Source organism: Filicampus tigris, chromosome 4, assembly GCF_054856515.1.
Source record: "Filicampus tigris isolate MCC_2025a chromosome 4, RoL_Ftig_1.0, whole genome shotgun sequence".
NCBI lineage: Eukaryota > Metazoa > Chordata > Actinopteri > Syngnathiformes > Syngnathidae > Filicampus > Filicampus tigris.
The window spans coordinates 16,838,795-16,855,139 of NC_141220.1; the positions used below are offsets into that span (position 1 = coordinate 16,838,795).

The 16,345-nt window shown below is 42.3% G+C and overlaps 1 protein-coding gene across 6 annotated transcripts in view; it reads left to right on the top strand.

The window, feature by feature from the left end:
* Positions 1-16,345, top strand: part of scaper (S-phase cyclin A-associated protein in the ER) — a 54,206-nt gene that overhangs the window by 450 nt on the left and 37,411 nt on the right. The window contains exons 1-16 of one of the 6 annotated variants that reach the window (XM_086027172.1): positions 2-424; positions 6,261-6,378; positions 7,050-7,126; positions 7,356-7,553; positions 10,677-10,777; positions 11,122-11,238; positions 11,789-11,919; positions 12,004-12,290; positions 12,683-13,018; positions 13,754-13,915; positions 13,991-14,057; positions 14,143-14,260; positions 15,247-15,358; positions 15,613-15,753; positions 15,866-16,021; positions 16,106-16,248. In XM_086027172.1, coding sequence (XP_085883298.1) covers positions 257-424; positions 6,261-6,378; positions 7,050-7,126; positions 7,356-7,553; positions 10,677-10,777; positions 11,122-11,238; positions 11,789-11,919; positions 12,004-12,290; positions 12,683-13,018; positions 13,754-13,915; positions 13,991-14,057; positions 14,143-14,260; positions 15,247-15,358; positions 15,613-15,753; positions 15,866-16,021; positions 16,106-16,248 — 2,432 coding nt within the window. In that variant the 5' untranslated portion in view covers positions 2-256. Of the gene's footprint in view, position 1; positions 425-3,044; positions 3,320-6,260; positions 6,379-7,049; positions 7,127-7,355; positions 7,554-10,676; positions 10,778-11,121; positions 11,239-11,788; positions 11,920-12,003; positions 12,291-12,682; positions 13,019-13,753; positions 13,916-13,990; positions 14,058-14,142; positions 14,261-15,246; positions 15,359-15,612; positions 15,754-15,865; positions 16,022-16,105; positions 16,249-16,345 lie in introns of those variants that run through there. The other 5 variants (XM_086027173.1, XM_086027174.1, XM_086027175.1 and 2 more) reach the window with 5 other exon arrangements.

The following is a 16,345-nucleotide window of genomic DNA, read 5'->3' on the forward strand; positions in this document are numbered from 1 at the left end:
TAAACAAGTCCCGCCTTATGACCCGAATTATTGTGCACTCGATTGTCCATCCAACATGTCGCTCTCATTTTCGAGTAGCATGATTGGACCACATTGCTGTCTAACCAAAACCTCGCAATGGCAACGGACTTCCGTTTCTTGCTATCTTAGCCTCGCTGTCATGTAACATGGTTTGCCATCCACCCTGACAACTGGACAACTTTGTCCGTGGACTTCACATTTCTCACCGACTGAGCGTTGAAGATAGCGCGACTCGATGAACAAAGACGGCCGCCACGACGGACGACGGCGCGGCGCCGGGCCGCACCGTCTGGGACCGAGAGTGGGCCACGGAGGTGACGGGAGGGAGAGGTCTGGCAGTAACAGCTCGGGGTCGTCACATGGAGGAGGCAAAAACAAAAACGCGTCCATTAATGCTCTCAAGGTAACCAGGATCTAATTTTGTTTATTTTACGTTTTAATGGAGCACCTAGTGTTCGTCTTCAAAGTCTTTGTTTGGCGCATAGCTGGATCAACGTTGCTGCTAGCTAGCAGTCACCATAAAACGCAATCGGGTTTTTTTTTTGTATCCCCCTACCTTCAAGTGGGTGTGGTCCTTCCAGCTCTCGTTAGATCTTTTTGACATGGTAAGCAGGCACCTGTGCTGTGTTAATGACTCAATATTAGCAGGAACGATGCTAACATTGAACTAAATGTTGACTGGTTACAACAAACTCCTCGTGTAGCTCAATGCAAATGAGTACTAGTGTACAGCGAATGCACGATTTGCATGTCCAAACTTTGCAATGATATAGTCATGAAACTACAGGTGTTCAATAGCTTTTAGGTCGTGGCTCGGTTCACATTACGTACAATATCAAAATAAAATGCAACAAAAATTGAATCAAACTGCGTATATTTAGTGTGAACGGGAGGACATTTATTGTTATTTAAAATGAAATGACCACATCATAAATCTTTTAAGCAAAGTAATAGTTTGTATTTTTAGTAAATGATTGACGTAGATATGTGACACATTAACAGTTTGAACATTCTAAGTTATGCTATAAAACATATATATAGACAGTGGTGTGAAAAAATGTTTGCCCCCTTCCTGATTTCTTATTTTTTGTATGTTTGTCACACCTAAATGTTTCAGATCATCAAACAAATTGAAATATCAGCCAAAGATAACACAAGTAAACACAAAATGCAGTTTTTAAAGGAAGGTCTTTATTATTAAAGGAGAAAAAAATCCAAGCCTACATGGCCCTGTGTGAAAAGGTGTTTGCCCCCCCTGTTAAAACATAACTGTGCTTTATCATACCTGAGTTCAATTTCTCAAGCCAAACCCAGGCTTGATTACTGCTACACCTGTTCTCAAACAAGAAATGATTTTAACAAGCCAGAGTTAATTTTTCTGACATTTGTGCAAAACAGACCTGCGTAACATGATCACGCAAAAATGTCCTCACGAAAAATGGCAGAAACGAGTGAGTGGTCATGTCCCTATCTAAAGGTGATATCGCACAAAGCAGTCCTCAAAAAGGCAATTTTTTTCCCCCCACACACAAAAGCTTAGTCATACGATTTCTTGTTGCCTTGTACACAGGATGAAGTGGCCTTTCCAACCAGACTTTGCAATTTGGCTTTTTTTTTTTTGGGGGGGGGAAATTTTGTCACCGCGCTATTTGCGCTACCCCCTTTTTTGTGCTGCACTGATATCACCTTTGCCTTTTCAAAATGAGTTAACAAATTTGAAAACTAACAAATGCTGGCCGAATCATCACTAGCCATGAAGTCCGTTAGTCAGAGGCTGAGTTGTACTGTGTTTATGGACTGTGTGTGTGGCTAGAGCGTGCTTGGGCAATCCATTTTTGTAAAGTAGCCACACAACAAACTGGAATGCTTGCAGAGGGCGAAGCCAACACATTGCTAATTCGTTTGTATTTAGAAAACGCATAGTGTCTTGTTTCGGTGGATCAGAAAAGTTGCAAAATATTGCAAAAACATTGCTGAATTGGCAATGCTGCAGCCAGAAATGGTTGCGTTCTTTAGTTTGACACTTGCATGCTAGACACCACACACATGATCAGGGGCGGGGTGGCCATTGGGAATTTCGGGAAAATATGTGAATTTTGCTGAACGGCTGGTATATTTCCGTGCCGGTCCTGGCCATCATTGCGGCAAGTACCCTGCCACCCCAAAATGAACCATGAATTATTATGAAAGAGTATCTACTTCAAAGTTGTTATATTAAAAAACACTGTGACTTGCAGTGTTTTAAGCATTCATTACGACAATTTCACAGAATTCTATGAAACAAGTGTGTCGTAAACGTAGGTCGGTAAATTATAGGTCCGATTACAACAATAATTTAAACAAATCTGTGGTTTTATCACTTCAACTTTTCATGATACATGAGACAATGATTTGTAAACGTTGACTACACTTCAGCACTAAACTTGACAATATAAATAAATAAAATACACAATACCGACCGACTAAAATGAAGCAGTTTTTGTCCAGATTATAGTATTTATGATTTGAAATTTGCATGCTTCTAAATTGCGATGTCGGTTTGTATTCAATTAATTGCTCAGCTCTAATGTTTTAGCAACGCCACACAGGAGGGCCTGAGCTGACATTTTAGGACCTCTTGGATGTGCTAACCACTAGTCCACCGACGGCGCAGCCCGTAAAAATATACATTTAACAAATATTTAAGAGGAGAAATAGCTGATTCTAATGTAGCATTTTGCATGCAGTGAAGGCTTGCACTTTTTTTCTTTATCCCTCATAAGAGTATGAATCATCATATGTGGAGTCCAATCAGGTTCTGAGCATCACTCTTATGATGCTAATGCAAACGTGTGGTTAAACACACACACACACACACACACACACAGTCCCTTCGCCTGGAGCTACACTCTCATCACTGGCAGCACAGGTTGGGGGGGCTGTGTGCATGACTGCGCAGTGTGGCGGTAGAAGGAGAGTGTGAGGAAGAGAGTGTGTGTGTGGGGGGGGGCTCCCAAGTGGAGCACAGAAGCTGCAAATGTAACAAGCGGCTCACAGTGTCGAGCTGATGGACAGCAGCAGCCAGTTTGGGCCTAACTCCCCGGTCTTCTCGGAGACAAGTTGAACTATCGGCGCAAGTTGCTATGACATTGTGGAGCGAGCCCTGGGAGTCTATTTTCGTCCCTATGTCAGATGGCTATGGCCTGTAGTGCAAGTGGCACTGCTGGTGAGGGGGAAGAGGGCGCCTGAAGTGGGCAGCAACAGCATGTCAGGGCTGGACGAGGACCAAGAAGCGGCTTCGGCACTCTTCTTCTATTCTGTATGTATTTCTTGTTTTGTTCTTCTCATAAGGGGCTCGCTCGAGTTGCTTGCGCGCCGGGACTGAAAGGGAAACCTTACACTTGCTCCTTACTAAGCACTGGCTTGGAAAATGGGTCTTGTTTCCGGTGCACAGCGAAGGAGTCTGTGCCCTTTCCAGTGTAGTTCAGCAGACTGGTGGTGCTTTGCTAATTAGGTGGGTTCAAGCAATGTGTTGCCTATTAGCGGCGAGCAGGCAAAAGGATCCTCCTGTGTTTGTGTTCGTGCGGAGTGTTATCTTCATATCTCTGCGCTCTTCTCGCTCGGAAGAGTAAAGCGCACAGGCCACTTGACGGGAAGAATTTTTGCGCACCAAAAGTAGGTCAGCTGGGTATCTCCCTGGGGGACATTAAATAGTATCAGGACCATTGCACTGTGCACTAATGTGACACCCACACATGCTCTTATACCTGATGGATAACTCTTGAAACGATTCTCAGGCGCCATGTTGTTTTCGCAAGCCGTAGACAATTAATTGTTGTATTGCTTTGGATGGAACCTAACAGAACACCTTTTCTTTCTGACGACAGGATAACTGAATAATTAGCAATAAAATGTGGCGTTTCAGGTTGATCATAAAACAGGAAAGAAAAGAAAAAACGCACCCAATGGTCATTTTCAACTTTGCATGCATCGGAACAGTTATTAAATAATGCAGAGAAGGTAGAGGCCATTATCCTGAGTGAGAACTCAGTGAATGAAAGACATGAATACAGCAGTCTATTAAAAAATACGAGCACATATCATATTGTTAACATCATATCAAATGCAAAGCATATTTGTTCTCTCCTTTTCAACACTTAAAAATGCCAGAGAGAGTCCATTGCCACGTTTTATTTCACACAGCGCAAAGGACAAATATGTGATGAGCGACTTGCCTTCCAGTATTTTGCTTGCTTTGAGCTGCGACAGTCACTGATGCATGCTCGATGTGTAGGTCAGCCATGATGCATGTTGAACGCAAAGCGGGTTGGTTCAAGCCTCGAGCTGTTTCTTGTCTCAGTCTTGTTTCTGTGTAATGCTCTCGCTCTGTGGTGCATTTGACTCCAGCGCTCACCAATATGTTACATCATTGTTTTCAGTGCAACATATTGAACAGATCTATGGCATGAAGTGAAACAACTTTGGATCTCGTTGCTGGTTGTGCTCACTTGCGAAGTAATTCCTAGTTGTTTCAAGTCTGCGGCATGCTCGTTTGCAGACTTCGACAACACTACACGCCACATTTGAGCACTGTATGAAATGGGTAACCATAGCAACAATATCCTTGCATCATACTGCCAAACACAAAGCAACACGCACAACCGCTTAATTCAGTGTGACTACTGAGACCCAATACAAGAGCTATAGAACTACACTGTATCGAAGAATGCATCCAAAATAAATTGGAGCTAGAATTAGAGATAACTTGGAGATGCACAGCTCGAATGGATGGATAGTTTTATGTGGAAGAGAGTGGGGCTGCTCGATTAAGCGATTTTGAACCGTAACCGAATTTTCTGGATAAAACGATGTTAAAAACGTTCAAATCGTCACGCTCTATGTTGTTATTTTTGGTGTATCCAAGCCACTGTAGTTTCCTCTGCATTTCCGCTTCCTCCCACGAGCGCGCAGTCCGAAACAACGACATCATCCAATGGCTATACCGGCGATTCTGCTATTTGCTCAGGCAAGTGAGCGTTTAATTAATAAATCGGGCAAAAATAGATCTGTAGTGTAGTGTGTGCCCCGCATGTACAATACAACCCGTGAGCAAGTAACTCAACGTCTGAAAGTCGTCCCTTTTTTTTCCTCCTCTACAACGGACCTCTGGTCCAGCCTGACCATTTGCATCCGTACTTAAGCTTGACAGTGCATTGTAATATTGAGTTACAGTTTTGCACTAATCATTGATTTATGTTAAAGTAAGACCAGGGAGAAAGGTGAAAGGCTAGTCACTAGCTGGTTGGCAAAATGACTTGCTGACAGTTTACAGAATTGACTGTCTACCTTCTCTCATGTTGATTTCGTTTAAGACGGTATATGCACTTTCTTCTTTCATTATTGGTTTAATTAAGAACAGATCTGAAATCTGTTGTGTAAGTAAAATGCTGTTAATCCCAAGGGATTGTTCTGTGTGTATTAAGTGAAATTGACTGGCATTTTGAGTTCAAAGACAGAAAAATGAAGTTTAAATAAAAGACATTCAAAATACTTCATTTTTCATTATTTTTTATTTTACAAAGTAATCATAAAATCGTTTTTGAGAGAAAATAATCGGGATTTTCTTATTAGGTAAAACCGAACAGCCATAGAAGAGAGTTGTGTTTTTCTTAAGGCGCTTGTTCCTTCAGCGTCTGTGAAGCCTATCGAGGATTACGGCTTCAAGGGTGCATGTATAGTAACTGGCGGACTGAAAGTTTAATATCAGGATATGGGATTTTTAAATTCATGGTTGGTAGACAAAGATGACGTTGGTATCCGTGTCTTCATAAAACTGGACAGGGACTTAAATTTGACGGCCTCCCAAAAGGGGTGTTCCAATACAGCTTTTCCACTTCCGATACCATACCGATATTGCAGCCTGGAGTACTGTCTGATTCCAATATCGATACGATATCAACAGCAATTAGGGCTGGGTGATACAAACATGAAGAAGCATTTAAACTAATGAAGTGAAGAAGAAGCCGCTAAAGAAATGAAGAATCATCATCCAAACCATCAAAAAAGAAGCACCTTAACCAATGACGTGTGCATGCGGCATACTCACGTGGAACGAGAATATCACTCATGGCTCAAGGCACCGTTGTATGTGACGTGCACATTGTAGTGAAACTCTCTCTATCATCAGTCAGACTGCTTTCCACTGTCTTGTATTAGATCTTGTATGAGGTGAAATCATGATGCTTTGGATCTTCTTGCAGGCATCTTTCCAGCGCTCCAACAGTCATGACAAAGTACGCAAGATCGTCGCCGAAGAGGGCCGCGCTGCTCGCAACCTGATTGCATGGAGTGTCCCACTGGAGAATAAAGAGGAGGAAGGTCAGTGTTTCTCAAGCAAAATATACAATTGTGCAGTAAGAGGCTACACACAAGGAGCCACTTTGCTATGAGAGTCTGTTCTCCCACTCACAAACTCCCTCAGTGCAGCTCTGTCGTAATTTGTTGTTTTCTTCCTGTTTTTAGGCCATTTATTGCATTTGACCGAGATGCATTGGATTACTGTTTTTACTTTCCAGCCACAAAGATGAGTTACTTTTAGTTAGTTCATTTAGAATATGTTTGATATCTTCAATTCATAGAAATTTGACATTTTGGAAAAGTTTAAGGATTGGTGGAACTGTCAGGAAGAACAGTACAATAGATCGTCTAGGCAAAAAAAGATTGATTTTAGGAAAGATAATCCTCTGAAGCCATACAAAACATTGATGCATGCATGCAGGACATCACACAAGATCTGACCGGCACTTTGATGACTGGCACAAATGTTAAACCTGTGCTTGAAAAATGTGCTTTGACTGTAATTTCCTGTAGCGCAAAATGTGATTGTGAACTTGGGGTGTCGGACCAGTGCTCCGGATTTTCTTTGATATGCCTCTGTATACTTCTAAATGGGCTTTCATCCAGTATGCGTGATAACAATCTTTCTGTTGGGATACATTTCGAAGTGGATCGTTTGTTTTATAAAGATGGTTTCCATTTTCTCCAAACAGCAAAGTCCAAAAGTCACTCTGCTGGCAGCTTGAGAGCTCAGAGGACTCATTCTGGGCAGCAAAGGAATAAGAAGCAGGTGAGTGTTGGATTTGTCTCCACCAGAGGGCACCAACTACCAACTTTTAATAACTTTTTAAGCTTGGTTCTGTAGAGCCATCCAAATTGCCAATACTGCCTGTTTAGTACATGTGACAACAATCTTCTGGTATTTCAACAGGGATGTATTGTGTAGAATTTTTCTATTAACTGTATCTCATTTGACAAATTTAAAAGTTTCTTCTGTTTTTTTGTTTGTTTGTTTTCAGAATACTGGTGTGGAGAGTAAAAGCACAGCTGGCGCCTTGTTGGACAAGGCGACCGAGAAGAGTCCCACCAAAACCCGGCAGCCTCGCAAAGTGGACTTACGAGCACGTTACTGGGCCTTCCTGTTCGACAACCTGCGGCGTGCGGTGGATGAGATCTACGTCACGTGCGAGTCCGATCAAAGTGTCGTAGAATGCAAGGTCAGCGCATTTGAAAAACATTATTAGGACATAAACTACACGATGGAACTGAAGCCTTCTTTTTTGTAGCTTTGAGCTCCTAACCAACTGTTTTGTTAGTGATAACACTAGAGGGAGACATTGACATTTAAATATTGGCCGCATTCGTCTTGTTCTGCTTTTTGTCAGAGGCCCCACTGCTGAGAGAATTATCACAGGGTTTGCTCTTGGCAGTCTGCCTTGACAGACTGTAAACAACAGATGTATGGGCATCTGACTTTTCCTGAAATTATGGCTATTCTCTTGACTGTTGAATATTGCTTTATACTCAACCGGACTATATTGAGTTGATTTTCTGAGGTTTTTTTTTTTCGTGCTACATTTTGAATAGCTGATTAACGCTTCTTGTCTTGTATTAATTCATCTGCCATGCTACATTAGGCCGAGCATGGTTCTGGTGACTGTCTGTGGTCAGGACAGTAGCTATGATCCATAGCTGTGGTGGTGTGTGATCAATAATGTTGTCAGACATCTGGGAGTTTGCTTTGTTTTGTTTTTTTTAAACCCCACTCATCTCACAACATACTAATGCTTTCCAATGGCTATGGGACTGGGTGCTGTTCATAATCCCCATCCCACCCAGTTTGGGCTCAGTGGAAATTGATAGATGATGGAGTCATCCCGAATGAGAGTGCTCTGACAGCCCCCCACCTACAATCCCCCAGTGGAGATGTGGGCTGTTCACACAAACAACTCACCAAGTTCCATCTAATCGCATCAAAGCCATAAAAGCAGCCTTCATCTTGGATAGAGAAGATTGCTGCTCAAACTACATTGAGTAAAATAGTGCTAAATTCTTAGTAACTCGCAATCACTTGGTCATATTAGTTCTTATCATTTGTTCTTTTTGTTCCCCTGTATAAAAAAAAAAAAAAAAATCTGGACATTATTACACAGTGCAGCCAAGATTAAACATGTACATACATACTTTCAGATGTCTCAATTTGGCTCGTCTTTAGATGTTGGGTAAAATTTTACAATCAGACAGTGTTACTTGCACCAACCAGGCAATTTATTTTCTACTTTACGCAGTTTATGATAGCTAGCACAACCGCTTTATCAGACATTTAGCCAGGAAATCATTGTTTTTTTGTAATGTTATGATGCGGACTACAAGTGTAGTAGTTAAATTAATACCTCGGTTACAGTGTCAATAAAACTGTGAATTATTATTTTAGTAAATGTAAGCATTTTGATACACTTCATATAGAAATTAAACACTTCATGTAGAAATTCATTTGATTATGAAGGCATACGTATTAATGTTGTACCAGTGAGTGTATATTTTTACAAATTCATCCTTTAAATGCAGCTCCCCAAAAATCAAAACGATTCATTTATTTTCTATGCATGAATGGACCACTGGCTTTTACTGACCCGCTAATGGCAAGGCCTCTTGGAGGTTATACATGTTGTCATTCGTCGTGAAATGTTATGTGAGGGTTGTATTTAGGTAAGTGTGCCTGTTAACATGCTAAAAGCCACTTTACGATGCCTCCACTCGCTGTGGACTTCGTCCGTCAGAGGACCGGCTCGGCCTTCATTACCAAATGAGCGGCGAGCTATAGAGGCGGTCTTTGTTAACCAGCACCAATCATCAGAGCTGCTGCTGGACGCATCTTTCACCGGCCTGACTTGTCTATTAACTAAAAGCACTGTGAAGCTTTACTCTCAATTACCACTCCCTTCACGATCCCCATCCATCAGTTGTCTGCTTTCATTAGAGATCGGGGAGGGTTGGTTGTGTCCACGGCGGGGGGTTGCTCCCAACAGCCCAACACCTCTGGGACGTCTGAATAACCAAGTGCAGATAAGAGTCATTCCTTATCAACAATGTACCTTCTCTGTTCTGCGTCAGTGTTCTGCGCACATGAACTTGTCTGGGCTTTCCAGCAACTTTCTTCTGGGCTTTCCAGCAACTTTCTGCTGTCCAGGATTCAAATTGTCCTTTTAATTTTTTAAACTGATATTTCAAGAGACTAGCAGATCTGCTATACGAATGCACTAAACCCTTGTTTCCAATTGTTGTATTGAAGAATAAAATCTAGCCAATATCTATCGGTAACCTGTTCATCCGTTTGTTGTAACCAATCAGTGCACTCTTTTTGCTTCAAGATTAATTCCACACAATTGATCAAATATGGACTGAGTAATTAACTTAAAGATTATAAGGGCCCGTCGCTTGTTTGCTGTAGTTGTCCGACGATCCAGCAATTTTATAAATTGCCAAATTAGTTCTACCATTGTTACCATCTTTATAGTGTATATTGAAGGTTTTAAGAAAATATTACTTCTCTGTCGTTACTTTTTTTGCATCTTGTTTTTATTCAATTTTTTTGGTATACCATCTAACTGAATATTTAACTTTTGACATTTTATGTCTTGTTCAAGACATTCCTTATAGAGGGTTTAAACCTGATGTGGAAAAAATGGAGAGTGTGGTAAAAAGATCAATGATTAATTAATTTAAGTGGATAAAACTCAAAATATTGAATGTTTAATATTACGAAAGCAGGAATGTGCTGATGTTCTCCATTTATTGATGAAATTTGTACCGGTCTGCTCGGACCAGCGTCAGTGATCTTCGGGTGCCCTTACGAAGTCTCAAAGTGTCCCCAATCCCCGAGCCACTTTTAATGCAGAACACTGTTGTGGATAATAAAAACATTATTGTTAACAATGTGAGCTGAGTATGACTTAATTTTCACAAAAATAGTAATTGTACTGTATTTGTGTAAAAATGTGAGTGTCGTTCAGTCCCCTAAAAAAATTACACACAAAAGGCAGTGTTTATTGAATTATATTTCTATTTCAACATTTTATGGAATCAACCTTCGTTATTTTGTGAACACCTCCTTTCAAACTGATCTCAGTTGTTCAAAGCATAGTCTGGTTGTCATTAATAAGTCCAGTTGATTTAATCATAAAAGAAAGAAACATCAATGTGAGCTACGAGCTTTTAAAGTGTGCACATATTTTCATGTGAACATATTGGATTGGTTTGCAGCAGATTTGTTATACTGCTTTTTTTCAACCCTTTTTTTTTCTGTGTTTGTGTAATTTTGTATTTATTTACTTTTTCAGGAAGTCTTGATGATGTTGGACAACTACGTGCGGGATTTCAAAGCCCTCATAGACTGGATCCAGCTCCAGGAGAAGCTAGAGAAAACCGATGCCCAGAACAGGTGATCTCTTTGTCTTTGGCCCTCATTCATTTCCTGTTTATTTGCTGTCACCATCCCGCAAACCCCACCCGCCCACCCCAAGGTCAAACTATGACCACAAAGTGCTGGTGTCTGCTCGCTGGCATTGAGGCACAAACAGAAAGGATCAATGGCCCAGGCTCCTTTTCAAAAAGATCCACACGTTTATTGAATTCTCTTTTAACACAGAAACCACTGCAAGTGTCATTTGACTGCTTGTATGCAATTGGTCATCTAAATCTTATGTTATCCAAGTTTATACTGCATCTAAATAGCTGTAAGTATTTATTTGTCTGAGCTCAATTTGCACTGCTTTTAATTTGCAGGCCTACCTCTTTAGCCTGGGAATTGCGGAAGATGTCACCGGGTCGTCACGTGGTGCCCAGCGCCTCCGCAGACAGAATGGTTTCCTCCCCAGGTGCACGTCGCACCCTAAATTTTGGGTAAGCCTTTCCTCTTTGTTCCACCCTGCAGTGCCAAAATGCGCTTCCAACATCACAAGGCTTTTACTTTGATCTATTTGTGTTAATTATACACACCCAACATTGGGGTTCATCTGCACAAACAAAAACTACCTAAACACCAATATTACTTTCACAAAGATAATATTCAGCTTTGACTGTCAGATCAGTGTTATTTGTAAAAGAGCATCTTTATTTGCTTTAGGAGCAGTTTTACATCATCGCAAGCTTCAAAATTATTGAATTAATACTTTCGATAGTGAAAATTGCACTTGAGCCATGTAATGTAATGGCAAAATCTTTGTTCTGTATAGGCAGTGCTTTGTAACCAGATGCTGTCGGAAATGGATATTGATTGTGCTTTTACAATTGGACAGTGTTTAAATGTCTGAGACTGGAAGTGGAGCGTGAATTGACCACGCACAATGGCATTTATAAAATAAAATAAAATAAAAAACATTTTGTAAATGATTCAGTTATTTAGTTTGTATTCACTTGTTGTGATATACATCTATAACGTGTATGTCTTCAGCAGTGGACCTCCACCTGCCCTGGCCGCGGCCCGGCTATCCCTTACGGGCCCCAGTTGGGCAGATCGGGTGAAGTGTACTCAGTCTGCTCCAAGTTCTAGTCAGCTCATGACTTCTTCAGTTGAAAAGCCAAGTAAGACAGCTTTCACTGCGCAAATCCAGAATAAAGCATGCAAATTGGAAGAAAGGACAAAACAATCAACCGTTTTGTATTTAGGTAAAAAAGATTCTGAAGGCTGGGAAACTGTCCAGCGAGGACGTGCGGCCAAGCCTCGCTCTGCCACCATGATTGCCAAGGTCAGTCCGGTCCTGGCCACTCACGTCGCCCCAAAGCAGGACATCACAAAGAATCAGTCACTTGTGCCGCCACAAGAAGAGCATCCCATCCGTCCCCAGTCCCCCACTCATGTAGATGCAGCCCAGGTGGACTCAGAGAAGAAAGTCCCGACACTCCAGCATCCCCTGGAGGAGAATAAACATCCAGTTAGCGGGGATACAGTGGAGGTACTTTGGTCCGCTACATCGTGACATGCGTCCCCTTCCAAGCAGAGATATCGATTAGTCATGATGAGTATAGAAATAGGAGACGGTTTTATCAACCACATAATTTTTTGTTTTGGGTTCACGATTTTCAGAAACACACAGCTTTCATTAGATTGATTTCAGTGGCTTTAAATCCGTTTTCACTGGGGAAATTCACAGTTGTTTAGTCATCTTTTGGTTTTAAAATCCAATTCTTATCCATCTACAAATATGGATCAGAATTGGATGATGAAGGCATGTCAGTAGCAAGATTCCCTGCATGGTTTGTGTTTTTGTTACTGCTCTAGTGAAATGCATGTTTTTAACGGAGCTTGCATCTGCTTGTGTGTGTCTGTGTGTGACTGTCGGTGCAGCCCCCAGCAGAGAATGCACAAGACTCGGGGCATTGTGACGACGCGCCTCCCCCTATAGCAGATATCACCCCTTCCCAAGCCCCAGAGCCCACCTTGTGTTCAGCTGCAGCCCCACCGGCAGACATGACCTTATCAGTCCCACTCCCCGCCCCGGCCCGCTCTGCCTCCCTAGAGCGACCTCAGACGGATGGGCTCGGCGGACCGTCGGCCTTAGGGGACAGTGTGGCTGAGGGGGGCGTGTCGCAGGGCACGGCCACATCTGCTCCACGACAGGCTGAGACTCCCATGGATGCGGTGAAACTGGAGAGTGTGCTGGACCCCACAGAGCTTTCCACTGTGAGTGCTGAGAGATGGAGGAGCAGAGGGAGGGATGGGCTCGGGTTTGGTACGATGGGAGTCCAGGAAGGTCTCACGGGTGCTTCACCGCCTAAACAAAGTCACACTGAAGCAGCCCCCTGACCAAATGTGTCGGCATGACTACATAGCTGTGTGTAATGTTGTTTTAACACCATTCACTGAAGAATAGCCGTGAGTAGATGTTTTTGTTTTGTTTTGTAGCGAGTGGTCTGTAAACCAAAAATATTTATTCAGTGCATCTGGCTAAATGTGTGCAAAAGTTTAAGAATCCTGTAAAAGGGTAAGACTGTATTTAACACTGGATTGGATCCCGTTCACTCCACGGTGGTTCCTATTTAAGGTGGACTACCCGTTTAAATTGTCTATCAGTTTCTGTTCTTGGGGTGGCCACATTTAATGTTTGCATCATTTTCAGAACCACTTTTTAACGGTCATTTACTTGCCCCGAATAAAAGCCAAGTAGTTTGCTGCTTCCACCATCTCTTCATCCTCACGCTAAATGTGCCCTGCATGACATTGGAATGCGCCCTCACTTGTGATTTTTGTGACCACCCTGTGATTCAAAGTGTGATGAGGTTGATCCGGTCTTCCTTTGAATACGAATCACCTACCAATGGACAAATTTAGACCGGCATCAAGCATTTTATTGTCAAAAACGCTGTTATTTTTGTCGTACTGTGTATGATGTCACCTGTACCTTGTGTCCACCCTCAGTCCATGGCAGAGGTCCTGGCTAAGAAAGAAGAGCTTGCTGATCGACTAGAGAAGGCTAACGAAGAAGCGATTGCCAGTGCCATCGCGGAAGAAGAGCAGCTGACAAGAGAGATTCAAGCAGAGAACAATGATCTTGAGACAGACAATGAAAATGACTTCCCGGTTAGACTAATGGGCAAATTTCACTCCCTAACGTTCAGTACTTGGTTCATCTGAACTGTTTTCACACTCTTCCAGGCTGGCATGGCTAATGGAGGATGTGGGCCCAATATGGAGTGGAGTGAGATGTTGGCGGATTATGATGGTATGGATTTCCATGTGTCAGCTCAGCTGTAAATTGGTTAAATATGTTTTTACGCCACAGGCATTTTTTTACCCATCATTTGCAGCAAGGGAGGCGTGGCGTCAGAATACCTCATGGGGCGACATGGTGGAGGAAGAACCTGCGCGACCTCCTGGACACGGAATCCACATGCATGAAAAATTGTCCTCACCGTCACGCAAAAGGTGCCGTTTCTTTTTTTGAAAAACAAACAATTTCTTGTCATTCGATCAGTTTAACCCATTAAGGCCCAAAGCGCCTTTCTCAACAGCTCCCCAAAACCTAAGGTCGCCTTTGGAATTGCCCTTGAAAGATTGAAATTCTCCCAGAAATTCAACACTTACAAAATGATTAATATCTCAGCCCCTGTTGCAAACAGAAACATAATTCCAAAAGAATTAAAGATCTTAGACTTGTGGCTTTCACACAGGCAGAATTTATTATTATTTACTGTTTCAATCGAAGACATAAAAATAACGTGTCAGTGCAAGAGAAGCACTATTTTGATTAAAAGAAAATCAAGTGGTAATTACCATCCTCTATTCTTTTTCAAAGACGTCAATATCGTAATTGTCTACAAACCATATCATATCCAGTTCGACTGGTTCCACTGGTCGTGCACGTTGTCTATATATCACTGCCGTTACTTTAATCAGAGCTCCCGGCGATCGACGGCGTCCGCCGTTAGCCTACTTACGGCTCGAAAAAAATTCCACGACATCCTACGCGGTCTCGCGACACCGTCACGTGTATATTCTGATGCATTAAGTTAGTTAAGAGACGGAGAATTGGATTAAAAAAGGACAGTGATGTATCCGCTCTCCCGGTTTGAAAGGTAGAAAGACGCAACAGCACTCCCGGCTCTAGTGGTAGAAACGCGGTTAGGCGCTCCCGGGCTTTATGGGTTAATTACCAACAAAACAGCCTTGCCACGTGTTAAGTGCCTTGGGGTACAACTCAGCCTACTCGTTTGCAGGCCCTTCGCCTTATTTAGACAAGGATTTAACTCAGCCGACAGTGTCAAAAGGCCAATTTATTGTTTCTGACCGTATGTTAACTGTTAGGCTACCACCCAAAGTTCCTCAACATGCCACAGGACTTATCTGACACTCAAACATTGTCAGGCCATGTTAACAAAACGATGAATGACTTGTGATCATATTTCTGACAGGACTATTGCAGAGTCAAAGAAAAAACACGAAGAGAAACAGCTGAAGGCTCAGCAGCTGCGGGACAAATTGCGAGAGGAAAAGACGCTCAAACTGCAGAAGCTTTTGGAGAGGGTGAGTGAAAACATGTTGAGTAGATGGAAATCCCTCTGAGAGAAATCAGTGTGTTGCTGATTTTGTTAAACCTTTTTTTAACCTTTATTTTTGTTTTTTTCCCCTAAGACTCTTTTTGTTCACCAACCTCTGGCAAATAAGTCTAGTTTTTGAATTTGTTTGCAGCATATTGGAATTAATCCCCAGTGATTGAGAAGCAAAAATAATTGGTGTTATTTTTGCCACACGTGGTTCTCCATTTTTACTTTCTACAGGAAAAAGAGGTAAGGAAATGGAAGGAAGAGTTGCTGGAACAACGGAAGAAAATGATGGAGGAAAAGCTGTTGCATGCAGAGTTAAAAAGAGAGCTGCAACTCCAGGCCATCGTGAAAAAGGCTCAAGAGGAAGAGGCCAAGGTAGATGGGACGAGTTACCAATAACAGCACATATTTAGAAGCGTCATCTGCTTTGTATTGATTAGGTCATATGTCGTTTAACCGCGTGTTTCACCACTACTTGTCCATTCAGGTAAATGAAATAGCATTCATCAATACTCTTGAAGCCCAGAACAAGAGACACGATGCCCTGGCAAAATTAAATGAATATGAGCAACGCCTTAATGAGCTCCAGGAGGATAGGCAGAGGAGGCAGGAGGAGAAGCAGGCCAGAGATGAAGCCGTGCAGGTACGACCAAAAACATTCACATTGTCGGTTTGCACATTTCATGTGTTTAATGCTTGCCCACATCCTGATTTTCATCGTCGGTAGGAACGTAAACGAGCCCTCGAAGCTGAGCGACAGGCACGCGTGGAGGAGCTGCTGATGCGGCGCAAGGAACAGGAGGCTCGTATTGAACAGCAGCGGCAGGAAAAAGAGAAAGCAAGAGAGGATGCAGCACGGGAGAGAGCTAGGTAATAGTTCCTCAGTATTGTGTGGGATTATATGAATTTTGTGATTTTTATTTATTTATTTTTTTCCTTCTCCACCTCCTTGCTTATAGAAATACTA